Here is a 14,028-nt window from a genome sequence, read left to right on the forward strand (position 1 = left end):
GATTAGGGTGGCCGCGGCCACGCGGTGTGGAGCGTTTGTATGGTCTGTGCAGAGAGGAGAGAACAGGGATAGATAGACACATAGTTGACATGCTACAGAAGAGGCTACGCTAATGCAAAGGAGATTGGAATGACAAGTGGACTACAAGTCTCGAATGTTCAGAAAGTTAAGCTTACGTAGCAAGAATCTTATTGACTAAAATGATTGAAATGATACAGTACTGCTGGAGTAGGCTAGCTGGCAGTGGCGGCGTTGTTGACACTACACTAATCAAGTCGTTCCGTCGAGTGTAATAGTTTCTACAGTGCTGCTATTCGGGGGCTAGCTGGCTAGCTAGCAGTGTTGATTACGTTACGTTACGTTAAAAGAACGACAATAGCTGGATGGCTAACCTAGAAAATCGCTCTAGACTACACAATTGTCTTAGATACAAAGACGGCTATGTAGCTAGCTAGCTACAATCAAACAAATCAAACCGTTGTACTGTAATGAAGTGAAATGAAAATGTGATAATACCTGTGGAGCGAAGCGGAATGTTGACCGGGTTGTTGAAGTTAATTCGGTAGACGTTGGATAGCTGTATTCCAGTGGGTCAGAAGATTACATACACTAAGTTGACTGTGCCTTTAAACAGCTTGGAAAATTCCAGAAAATGATGGCTTTAGAAGGTTCTGATTGACTCAAATTATGTCAATTAGCCTATGGGAAGTGTACCTATGGATGTATTTCAAGGCCTACTTTCAAACTCAGTGCCTCTTTGCTTGACATCATGGGAAAATCAAAAATCAGCCAAGACCTCAGAAAAAAATGTGTAGACCTCCAAGTCTGGTTCATCCTTGGGAGCAATTTCCAAACGCCTGAAGGTACCATGTGTACTATTTTTTTGTACAGATGAACAAGTATAAACCCCATGGGACCACGCAGCCGTCATACCGCTCAGGAAGGAGACACATTCTGTCTCTTAGTGATGAGCGTACTTTAGTGCGAAAAGTGCAAATCAATCCCAGAACAACGGCAAAGGACCTTGTGAAGATGCTGGATGAAACCGGTACAAAAGTATCTATATCCACAGTAAAACGAGTTCTATATCGACATTACCTGAAAGGCAGCTCAGCAAGGAAGAAGCCACTGCTCCAAAACCACCATTAAAAAATGCCAGACTACGGTTTGCAACTGCACATGGGGACAAAGATTGTACATTTTGGAAAAATGTCCTCTGGTCTGATGAAACAAAAATAGAACTGTTTGGCCATAATGACCACATTATGTTTGGAGGAAAAATGGGGACGCTTGCAAGCCGAAGAACACCATCCCAACCATGAAGCAAGACATCAGTCAGGAAGTTAAAGCTTGGTCGCAAATGGGTCTTCCAAATGGACAATGAAACCAAGCATACTTCCAAAGTTGTGGCAAAATGGCTTAAGGACAACAAAGTCAAGGTATTGGAATGGCCATCACAAAGCCCTGACCTCAATCGTATAGAAAATTTGTGGGCAGAACTGAAAAAGTGTGTGCGAGCAAGGAGGCCTTCAAACCTGACTCAGTTACACCAGCTCTGTCAGGAGGAATGGGCCAAAATTCACCCAACTTTTTGTGGGAAGCTTGTGGAAGGCTACCCAAAACATTTGACCCAATTTAAACAATTCTAAGGCAATGCTACCAAATACTAATTGAGTATGTACACTTCTGAACCACTGGGAATGTGATGAAAGAAATAAGCTGAAATAAATCACTCTCTCTACTAATTATTCTGACATTTCACATTCTTAAAATAAAGTGGTGATCCTAACTGACCTAAGACAGGGATTTTTTACTAGGAATAAATTTCAGCAATTGTGAAGAACTGAGTTTAAATGTGTTTGGCTAAGGTGCATGTAAACTTCCGACTTCAACTGTAGCTTCTTACTTTCTCGTGTTCTTCTTTCTTAATTTTATTTCTCGTGTCATTTTTGTTCTACCTCGTGTTTTTTTTGTGCTATCTTGATTACTAGATTATTGGACTTGTAGCTTGCAAGAAAGGCATTTCACTGAACTTGTGCACTTGACATTAAAACTTGAAACTTGTTAAAAAAATTGTTGTTTGTGAACTTCACGTCACTAATAGCAACTGTCGTCGACAAGCTCACGTTTCAAATGTATAAAAGCCAGTCAGGGCTGTGGAATTAAGAGTTTTCTTCGAGAAATAAGTTGTTTAAATGGCTAAATAATTAACAGTGCACCAAAGGTACAGTATTTGCTACTGTGATTCCTGAAATGCAGAGCCTATTGGAATATTGTTCTAATCTGAAATTATACTTTTGTTACATTGTTTGCTAGCTAGTATAACAGCACTAATATTGTCTGTCAACTGTAAACATGTAGTGCAACAGACCCAGTTAAAACTGAAGTATCTGATCATCAATGAATTAGAGAAAAAGCTCTTTGTTTTTTAACACAGCGGCCGAGGTATGCACTTTTTTCATTTGGGGGAAAATCATTTTCTAATGTTTTAACCCATTCATATTACAAAATCTATTTGTGTTGACTATGATTAGGGCATGGGAATATAAGAGCGTCTTTAAGGCTGAATTAACTTACAAACTAGGCTATAGGCTACCGGCCAGCATTGCGCAAATATGGTGTTTCTAAAAGTGACTTCAGAGGTTTAGAATATTTGGACATCATTCCATGTCATCATTCCATCCCTTTGGCTGTGTTTGGCCCAAGGCCCATGACCCTTTACTGAGTGTCTCCTACCCTATCCTACTCCCTACTCCCCTCTACTCCACATCTCTGGTCACACTGCAGAGTACGTCATCCCCTCTTTCCCCCTTGAGGGCATTTTGCTTTTCCACTGCTCTAACACCATAATGGATACATTCACTTGTTTAAATCCAGAATTTTAAACCCATATTACTTGGGGTCAATGTCAGTTTTGCAGTTATCATGGGAGCCACAAAAAGCAGCTTGTGTGCCTGATGTGGCCCCCAAACAAGTATATCAGACACTATTAATATGAATTAATGTGGAACTGAGAGCATTTTAGCAACATGAAATCTTATTCAAATCTGTTCATATACACCTCCAGGAAGAATATTATTATTATTATTATTATTATTATTATTATTATTATTATTATTATTATTATTATTATTATTATTATATATATATTTTTTTTTTTTACATTTTATGAAAAGCGAGCACTTTCACATTTTTATACTTTTATAGAATGATTTTGAGTGGAGTATAGTAAGGCATTGTGAAAATGATATAGCAATATAGAGTGGGAAAGCGTTTGAACACTTAATCGACACCGCGGTAAATAAAACCTAATTAAAACGTGTCAGTCTTGTCCAGGACCGGACTCTACACAAACCGTGTGCCACAGCCAATCAGTGCTACACAGTAGGCCTATATGCAAATAAGCAATTTTCCACATGGGCCTGCCATCATTCACTTTGAATTGGACTATGTGTTTACAGGTAGTAGCAACAGCGCAACTTTAGATCATTAGAAAGCATTCGCCAAAAGCCACAAAATACACCACTTACATTTGGGAACTTAAGAGTCCTATTGATCGAACAAACATGAAGAGGTAGGATATGTCTCCCTCAGTTGCCTAAATACAACATCAACAAAAAGATCAACAACTGTTAACCAGAACAAGATGAGCTAAAATCTAATGAGGAAACGGTAGAAAGCTTCTCAAACTTTTTCAGCTTCTAGTTGGCAGTCAAAATTGTACTAATAAACTATGGGGAATAGTAGCCTGCTCGCCCTTCTGCAGCTTGCCTGCCAATGCATGCTTGTCCCAACCCACGTTTTGACAACTAAATGGGAATTTGTCTGCCTGCCTGCCCAAGTACAGTTGAAGTTGGAAGTTTACATACATTTAGGTTGGAGTCATTACAACTCTGACTTAGCCTACAAATAATATAGGTTTGCTTATTAACATGTCTGTAATCATTCTTTAAAAAAATTAAATACTGAACAAAATACTGTGGGTGTTGTTGTTTCCAGAGTATGTCACCCCTGGTGAACGCTTGAACTGAGAAGAAGAGCATGTTAATAAGCAAACCTACATGATTTGTAGACCAGGTCACAGAGGTCATGGTTTCAGTTTATATTTTCCAGGAACTGGTATATAAAGGGTCTGAATACTTATGTAAATGTGATATTCAATTTTTTTAAATGTTGCAAACATTTCTAAACATGTTTTTCCTTTGTCATAATGGGGTATTGTGTGTAGATTGAGGGGGGCAAAAATGTATATTTAATACATTTTTATAAGGCTGTAATGTAGCAAAATGTGGAAAAAGTCTAGGGGGTCTGAGTACTTTCCGAATGCACTGTACCTCGATCACTCCAGTGTCCCTGCACATTGTAAATATGGTAGTGAAACTGACCCTGTATATACAGTTGAAGTCGGAAGTTTACATACACTTAGGTTGGAGTCATTAAAACCTGTTTTTCAACCACTCCACACATTTCTTGTTAACAAACTATACTTTTGGCAAGTCTGTTAGGACAACTACTTTGTGCATGACACAAGTAATTTCTCCAACAATTGTTTAGACAGATTATTTCACTTAACATTCACTGTATCACAATTCTAGGGGGTCAGAAGTTCAAAGGCACAGTCAACTTAGTGTATGTAAACTGATTGGAAAATTCCAGAAAATGATGTCATTTGAGTCAATTGGAGGTGTACCTGTGGATGTATTTCAAGGCCTACCTTCAAACTCAGTGCCACTTGGTTTGACATCATGGGAAAATCAAAAGAAATCAGCCAAGACATCAGAAAAAAAATTGTAGACACCCACAAGTCGTTCAACCTTGGGAGCAATTTCCAAATGCCTTGTTCATCTGTACGCAAGTATAAACACCATGGGACCACGCAGCCGTCATACCGCTCAGGACGGAGACGCGTTCTCTCCTTTATTTTATTTTTAATTTCACCTTATTTTAACCAGGTAGGATAGTTGAGAGCAAGTTCTCATTTACAACTGCGACCTGGCCAAGATAAAGCAAAGCAGTGCGACACATACAACAACAGAGTTACACATGGAATAAACAAATGTCCAGTCATTAACACAATAGAAAATGTCTATATACAGTATGTGCAAATGGCGTGAGGAGGTAAGGCAATAAAGAGGCCAGAGTAACGAATTTATTACAATTTAGCAAATTAAACACTGGAGTGATAGATGTGCAGATGATGATGTGCAAGTAGAAATACTGGTGTGCAATAGATCAAAAAAGTAAATAAAAACAATATTGGGATGTGGTAGGTAGATTGGATGGGCTATTTACAGATGGGCTCTGTACAGCTGCAGCGATTGGTAAGCTGCTCAGATAGCTGATGCTTAAAGTTAGTGAGGGAGATATAAGTATCCAACTTCAGTGATTTGTGCAATTCGTTCCAGTCATTGGCAGCAGAGAACTGGAAGGAAAGGCGGCCAAAGGTGTTGGCTTTGGGGATGACCAGTGAGATATACCTTCTGGAGTGTGCTGAGATAAGGCAGAGCTTTACCTAGCAAAGACTTATAGATGACCATTAGCCAGTGGATCTGGCGACGAATATGTAGCGAGGACCAGCCTACGAGAGCATACAGGTCGCAGTGGTGGGTGGTATATGGGGCTTTGGTGACAACAAATGGCACTGTGATAGACCGCATCCAGTTTGCTGAGTAGAGTGTTGGAGGCTATTTTGTAAATGACACCGCCAAAGGCGAGGATCGGTAGGATAGTCAGTTTTACAGTTTATTTTAATTTTGGATTGGAGATTTAATATAAGTCTGGAAGGAGAGTTTACAGTCTAGCCAGACCCCTAGGTATTTGTAGTTGTCCACATATTCTAAGTCAGAACCGTCCAGAGTAGTGATGCTAGTCGGGCAGGCAGATGCGGGCAGCGATCGGTTGAAAAGCATGCATTTTAGTTTTACGAGCGTTTTAAGAACAGTTGGAGGCCACGGAAGGAGTGTTTTTATGGCATTGAAGCGCGATTGGAGGGCCAGATGTATACAGAATGGTGTCTTCTGCGTAGAGGTGGATCAGGGAATCACCAGCAGCAAGAGCGATATCGTTGATATATACATAGAAAAGAGTCTGCCCTGAGAATTGAACCCTGTGGTACCCCCATAAGAGACTGCCAGAGGTCTGGACAACATGCCCTCCGATTTGACATACTGAATTCTATTAGAGAAGTAGTTTGTGAACCAGGCAAGGCAGTCATTTGAGAAACCAAGGCTGTTGAGTCTGCCCATAAGAATGCGATGATTGACAGAGTTCGAAAGCCTTGGCCAGGTCGATGAAGACAGCTGCACAGTACAGTGTTTTTATCGATGGCGGTTATGATATAATTTAGTACCTTGAGCGTGGCTGAGGTGCACCCGTGACCAGCTCGGAAACCGGATTGCACAGCATAGGTATGGTGGGATTCGAAATGGTCAGTGATCTGTTTGTTAACTTGGCTTTGGAAGATTGTAGAAAGGCAGGGCAGGATGGATATAGGTCTGTAACAGTTTGGGTCTAGAGTGTCACTCCCTTTTGAAGAGGGGGATGACTGCGGCAGCTTTCCAATCTTTAGGGATCTCAGACGATACGAAAGAGAGGTTGGACAGACTGGTAATAGGGGTTGCAACCATGGCGGCGGATAATTTTAGAAAGAGGGTTCAGATTATCCAACCCAGCTAATTTGTATGGGTCCAGGTTTTGCAGCTCTTTCAGAACATCTGTTTTCTGGATTTGGGTGAAGGAGAAGCTGGGGAGTCTTGGGAAAGTAGCTGTGGGGGGTACGGAGCTGTTGGCCGGTGTTGGGGTAGCCAGGGGGAAAGCATGGCCAGCCGTAGAGAAATGCTTATTGAAATTCTCGATTATCGTGGATTTATCGGTGTTTCCTAGCCTCAGTTCAGTGGGCAGCTGGGAGGAGGTGCTCTTATTCTCCATGGACTTTAGTTTCCCTCTTTTGGAGTGAGAGCTAGAGGATGCAAATTTCTGTTTGAAAAAGCTAGTCTTTGGTTCCTGACTTCCCTGAAAAGTTGCATATCGCGGGGAGTATTCGAAGCTAGTTCAGTGCGCCACAGGATGTTTTTGTGCTGGTCAAGGGCAGTCAAGTCTGGAGTGAACCAAGGGCTATATCTGTTCTTAGTTCTACATTTTTTTGAAAGGGGCATGCTTATTTAAGATTGTGAGGAAATTACTTTTAAAAGAACAATCGGGCATCCTCTACTGACGGAATGAGGCCAATATCCTTTTAGGATACCCGGGCCAGTTCAATTAGAAAGGCCTGCTCGCAGAAGTGTTTTAGGGAGCATTTGACAGTGATGAGGAGTGGTCGTTTGACCGCGGACCCATAGCGGATGCGGGCAATGAGGCAGTAATCATTGAGATCCTGATTGAAAACAGCAGAGGTGCATCTGGAGGGCAAGTTGGTCAGGATATCTATGAGGGTGCCCATGTTTACGGATTTAGGGTTGTACCTGGTGGGCTCCTTGATCAGTTGTGTGAGATTGAGGGCATCTAGCTTAGATTGTAGTACTGCCAGGGTGTTAAGCATATCCCAGATTAGGTTACCTAACAGAACGAACTCTGCAGATGGGGGGCAATCAATTCACATATGGTGTCCAGGGCACAGCTGGGAGCTGAGGGGGTCAGGCGCCAACAGTGAGAGACATATTTCTGGGGAGATTTATTTTTTTAATTAGAAGCTCGAACTGTGTGGGCATAGACCTGAAAAGTATAACAGAACTTTGCAGACTAACTCCTCCCCCTTTAGCAGTTCTATCTTGGTGGAAAATGTTGTAGTTGGGGATGGAATTTTTTTGGGGGGTGGCCTTCCTAAGCCAGGATTCAGACATGCAATGGACATCAGGGTTGGCGGAGTGTGCTAAAGCAGTGAGTAAGACAACCTTAGGGAGAAGGCTTCTGATGTTAACATGCATGAAACCAAGGCTTTTACGGTTACAGAAGTCAACAAATGAGAGTGCCTGGGGAGACGCAGGGTCTGGGTTAACCTCCACATCACCCGAGGAACAGAGGAGGAGTAGGATGAGGGTACAGCTAAAGGCTATCAAAACTGGTGTGTTTGGGACAGAGAATAAAAGGAGAAGTTTTCTGGGTGTGGTAGGATAGATTCAGGGCATAATGTACAGACAGGGGTATGGTAGTGGTACAGTGGAGGTAAACCTAGGCATTGAGTGACGATAAGAGGTTGCATCTCTAGACGCACTAGTTATGCTGGGTGAGGTCACTGCATGTGTGGGAGGTGGGACAAAAGAGGTCTCTGAGGCATGTTGAGTTGGACTAGGGGGAGATGCGCCTGGCTCGCGGCTAACTGGTGCTAGCTTTGGGACAAGGGCTATAGCCACTCGGGAGCAGCTAGCTAGCAGCGATGATCCGATGCAAAGGTCCAGAGCTTACGGCAAGAATCCGGTGGTGTTGTGGATTCTAGTCGTGTTAGTGAAGAGTCCGGGAGGCATCAGCTGTGTAGCAGGTGATCATAGGGTCTACTGAGCAGGTCGGAATATGGGCTCAAGGCTGGCTTTGGGGCTGGGCCACTCTGTTACCTAGCTGTGAAGATCAGGAGTAGTGGTCTAGGGCTTACGGCAGGAATCCGGTGTTGTAGTGGAGAAAAACAGTCTGATATGCACAGGGTTGATAACACGCTGTGCAGGCTGGCAAGTATTATCCAGGCTAAAAGCGGCTGGTGTCTGTGCTAAAGGTAAAGGCCGCTAGCAGTGGCTAACAATGACGAACTAGCTACTAACTAATTAGCTGGTTAGCTTCTGATGGCTAGATCTAAAAATAGCATATCACATTTGGTGAGGCGTGTTGCTGGAAGGGATATTTAATTTGAAAATATGTTGAAATATATACAAAAAAGGCAAATACAAAATTTACACAGGAGAACGACAAACAACGTCTGTACTGCTACGCCATCTTGGAAAAACCTAGAGATGCACGTACTTTTGTGCAAAAAGTGCAAATCAATCCCAGAACAACAGCAAAGGACCTTGTGAAGATGCTGGAAGAAACGGGTACAAAAGTATCTATATCCACAGTAAAACGAGTCCTATATCGACATATCCTGAAAGGCCGCTCAACAAGGAAGAAGCCACTGCTCCAAAACCGCCATAAAAAAAGCCAGACTACGGTTTGCAACTGCACATGGGGACAAAGATCATACTTTTGGAGTTATGTCCTCTGGTCTGATGAAACAAAAATAGAACTGTTTGGCCATAATGACCATCATTATGTTTGGAGGAAATAGGGGGAGGCTTGCAAGCCAAAGAACGCCATCCCAACCGTGAAGCACGGTGGTGACAGAATCATGTTGTGGGGGTGCTTTGCTGCAGGAGGGACTGGTGCACTTCACAAAATAGATGGCATCATGAGGAAAGAAAAGTATGTGTGTATATATTGAAGCAACATCTGAAGACCTCAATCAGGAAGTTAAAGTTTGGTTGCAAATGGGTCTTCCAAATGGACAATGACCCCAAGCATACTTCCAAAGTTGTGGCGAAATGGCTTAAGGACAACAAAGTCAAGATATTGGAGTGGCCATCACAAAGCCCTGACCTCAATTCTATAGAAAATTTGTGGGCAGAACTGAGAAAGTGTGCGAGCAAGGAGGCCTACAAACCTGACTCGGTTACACCAGCTCTGTCGGGAGGAATGGGCCAAAATTCACCCAACTTATTGTTGGAAGCTTGTGGAAGGCTACCCGAACCGTTTGACCCAAGTTTTTTATTTTATTAAGGCAATGCTACCAAATACTAATTGAGTGTATTTAAACTTCTGACCCACTGGGAATGTGATGAAAAAAAATACTATTATACTGATATTTCACATTCTTAAAATAAAGTGATGATCTTAACTGACCTAAGACAGGGAATTTTTACTCGGATTAAATGTCAGGAATTGTGGAAAAACTGAGTTTAAATGTATTTGGCTAAGGTGTATGTAAACTTCCAACTTATGCTAACTGTGAATAGCCGTTAAAGTTTAGCATAGCTAGCTATCAAAGTGATTCACATTTCTTGCTAGCTAACCAAATGACACCTGCATCTCTAGCTGTAGCCACCGAAAAACAATATGGGGGGGTAAAGTTGGCCACTCACCCACTCATCCAATGATTTGACATCCTCCCAGCAGCTAGCTAGCTAGGTAACGTTAGGCTCTGTGTTTTTAGCTTGCTACATAAATAGATACACTAGCCTATTAGCCACATTATGACTGCCTTGTGGTCATTGCCCTTGCTAGTTTGATTGTATTGACATTCCCAGCCTTCATTACGTTCGTCTTTTTGTCGAAAATATTGAAACTGAAACCGTGCATCCCGAATGGCTGCCTAGAGGCAGCAAACAATGTATCAGGCCGTCTGGGATTTACAACTTGATAGCAATATTTGTTGGACTACCAAGAAATGTATTGGTGAATTAGCTATATTAATCATGCATTGAACTACATCGATTTATTCTGACTACAATGCCGTTATTCTACGTCATGGAATTCTGAGTCAAATAGAACCCATTTTTAAAATATTGTAATGAAACAGCAGGGAGCAGGTCTCAAACCCTCGACCTTTCCGCGCTTTTAAACCCAGGGTCGTTACAATATCTTTAAAGTTAGCATTTTAGCATAAACTGGGTATTTGGTATTTTTCACAGATATTATGATTGCCTGTTTGTTTCATATCTGCAAAGTAGTTAAAACACTGTCGGTTCCACTTTAAGACGAGTAATAGTATTGCTAGTCGTCGTCTGAGACATTTGCATACGGGCGCACAAGCTAGCGTCATCATGCTCTTGTGATCAGTACTGTACTGATCGCTTCAAAGTGCTGGTGGAAGCATGACATCGAACTTCGGCATCAGGCAGAGTGTTCACATGCTACCCATGGTTTTGATGTTTTCCTGAAGTCCACTATAAGCAATATCAGACATTTAATTAACCTCGCAGCCAAAACATTTTTACATGGTGAAGGTCGCCCTCTGGTGACTGTGCTGTCCTTTTATTCTTTATTCTCTCACTTATTCTCTCTCTCGCTCTCTCTTTCAATCACTCTCTGTCTTGCTCATGATACCAATCATCTTGTAATGTCCCCCCTTAGACAGACAGAGTGGAACATTTACATTACATTACATTTAAGTCATTTAGCAGACGCTCTTATCCAGAGCGACTTACAAATTGGTGAATTCACCTTCTGACATCCAAGAGTCAGATGACTGGCCATACTACAGGAACAGAAAAAGACAGAGAGAGACAATCCATTCCATTTAGTCCAGCCCAGCTCTACCCTCAGCCAAGCCAATCCTGTGCCATCGCACTGTTGGCCTCTGTTCAGGGATATTGTGCGTGTGCGCGAGCAGAGCGTAGTGTCAGTGTGGTGTCTATCAGATCAGAGGAGGGGTGTGTGTGCTCTGAGTGTGTTTGATAACTTGATTAAAGAAAGGAGAAATCAAAATGTCCATCCGGAGGAGGAAGGAGAGAGGAGGTGCAGGGGAGATGATGTACACCAGGTCACCGATCTGTCACAGGGGCAGGGTGCACTTTGACTTTTGTGAAGAGGCGGTCAGGAGTCGCTCCCCCTCCACCACTCACAGGTGACTCTTCTTGATTCGTTTTTTAAAACCTTTTTTTGGTAGGTTGCAGTATTTTCATAAATACCTGTGTATGATTGTGGAATGGCTGTGTTTCAACATTTACTTATTGTACAGTAAGTAATTTCAGATAGGACTGCCCTTGCACAATAATGATTTGCAAAGACCTTGCTACTTTGGTGGTGCATTCCGCTGTGTGTTTGCAATGCAATATGATAACTTTGAATACACATTTACAGATGATGTACTTTACTAACATGGCGTGGTTCAGTGTAAGATTAAGTGTGTGTGTGTGTGTGTGTGTGTGTGTGTGTGTTCCTACGCTTGTATTTGCCATCCATTATGTCAATCTGATCTCTCTCATGGTCGCTGGGAGGTGTGGGAGTAGGAAATGCCTCAGTGGGATATGGAGATATGTTCTGGGATAATCCTACACGTAGGGATTACAGTGGGGGTAAATGCTGCTGGGCAAATATTAAAATGGGAACAGTGTAATTTCATTAAGGATCTGCACTGATTTACCAGGCAGTCTGAGTGGTAGAGAGGAAATAGATGTCAAAGGTTGGGTCAGTATTCCCAAGCGTCTCATAATAGGAGTGCTGAATCTAGGATCTGGTCCCTTCTGTCCATATAATTATAATCTAAAAGGCTAAACTGACCCTAGATCAGCACTCTTACCCTGAGAGGCTTTGTGAATACGGAACCTGGAGTCATAAGGCCACTAGAGGCTAAACTGTGAGGCTTTATATGAAGTAGTACAGTAGTGTGTTCCGCTGTTGGGGAATTAGAGAGTGTTCTGTGGACTATACATTAGTAGCACCCTAAGGTCATGCTGTGGTATGGTTTGATATTAACTGTGGAGAGGGCAACAAAGCATTTTTGGGTAGTGGCTTGGTGCATGTTGGATTTGGAGTGTGCATGTTTCAAATATAAATGAATAGGCACACACACACACACACACACATCCACTTAGTTGGTGCCTTATCTCTGTTTGTACACACACACACACATCCACTTAGTTGGTGCCTTTTCTCTGTTTGTACACCTCTGTTTGTATCCCTCCCTCTGAGCAGGATATTCTATCTAGCATCTGCTCTGCTCACCTGCCTTGGCTGCTCACCTCTTGACCTCTTTAGCACTTTGTAATGTTTGGCGTCATCAGTAGAGGAAATCCGTTTATTATCTGTCATCAGCTTATGAGCCAATCGTGTGTCGTCTGCATCACACACACACACACAAGGCATTGCTGCCTTAGCTCTGTGCAGCAAAATTTGGTGTGCGGATTAATTTTCTCTGTGTTGTGCTCAACGCCGATTACGTCCAGTCGCAAGGGGCAATCCCCACAATGTATCTGCCTCCCCAGTCCCCCCAAATGAATCCTCGGAACATCGAATGAAATAGTATAATACGGTCTACGTCTCTCAGACCCTCACTGATAAGACATATATAGGCCCAACAAGGATGCTGAAGTAGTAAAAAGATCCCCGACCCAATAGAACAACACAGCCAACTCATCTGATCAAACTACCGTCAATCTCATTTGTCATGGCCTGATTTGGTAAAATAAATATTTGTCCAGGCCCGATTGGTTAAGTCATTATTTGTCATGACCTGATTGGTTAATTCAGTGACAGTGAATGATAATCCTCTCCTGCATCACTGTATGATCTCTGTCACCTACTGTACAGGTTTCAAGTTGTATTAGTCTTATGTACAGGATACACATGGTATACACTGTCCAACGAAATGTATACTTGCAGGTTCCTTCTCAAACAATGCGACAATAAGAAATAAAATACAAGACTACGAACATAAAGTAAATGGCTCAGTAGTATAGAATAAACATTTTAGCATTTAACTGTACAGGTCCTGTCATACAGTAGTTCACGTCACTGTGTCACCTATTCAATTAATCAACTGCTTTTGTAAAGCCGTTTTTACATCACCAGTTGTCACAGTGCTTTACAGAAACCTAGCCTAAAACCCCAATGGCTTCACAGTCTAGGTTTTCTACTGATTTCACTATTCAATATTTCATTGCTTATGATTACACTGTTTGCTGGCAAATTGCCACTCTGGGGTGGACTATTCTTACTCTCCTTTTCCCTGATCTTCACCACTCGATTCTAGGTGCATCGCTGTGAGTCTGACATCTGTTTTTTTCTCTCTCTCTCCTGTGTCTTATTGCAGCTTCGATGTGGAGAATTCCCCGTCTGCGTGCTGCAGCCCGTCGGACCCCCAGGCATCCCCGAGCTCCGGCCTGGTCCTGCACCCCAACATGGGGGGCCACGGGCAGCGCCGCGAGTCCTTCCTCTACCGCTCCGACTCGGACTACGACCTGTCGCCCAAGTCCCGCGAGTTGTCCCGCAACTCCTCGGTCGCTGGAGAACTGTGAGTCCACTTCTAAAGTAGTGTTGGATTTTTTCCTTGGGGTGAAATATGTATTT

The 14,028-nt window shown here is 42.5% G+C and overlaps 1 protein-coding gene across 1 annotated transcript in view; it reads left to right on the forward strand.

Annotated features, from left to right (window-relative positions):
* LOC135516909 (3',5'-cyclic-AMP phosphodiesterase 4B-like) overlaps positions 1-14,028 on the forward strand; it is a 123,393-nt gene that overhangs the window by 59,337 nt on the left and 50,028 nt on the right. Inside the window, exon 4 of the mRNA XM_064940980.1 lies at positions 13,772-13,972. Within this exon, the coding sequence (XP_064797052.1) occupies positions 13,772-13,972 (201 nt within the window). The remainder of the gene's footprint in view (positions 1-13,771; positions 13,973-14,028) is intronic.

The sequence above is a fragment of the Oncorhynchus masou genome, chromosome 3, assembly GCF_036934945.1.
Source record: "Oncorhynchus masou masou isolate Uvic2021 chromosome 3, UVic_Omas_1.1, whole genome shotgun sequence".
NCBI lineage: Eukaryota > Metazoa > Chordata > Actinopteri > Salmoniformes > Salmonidae > Oncorhynchus > Oncorhynchus masou.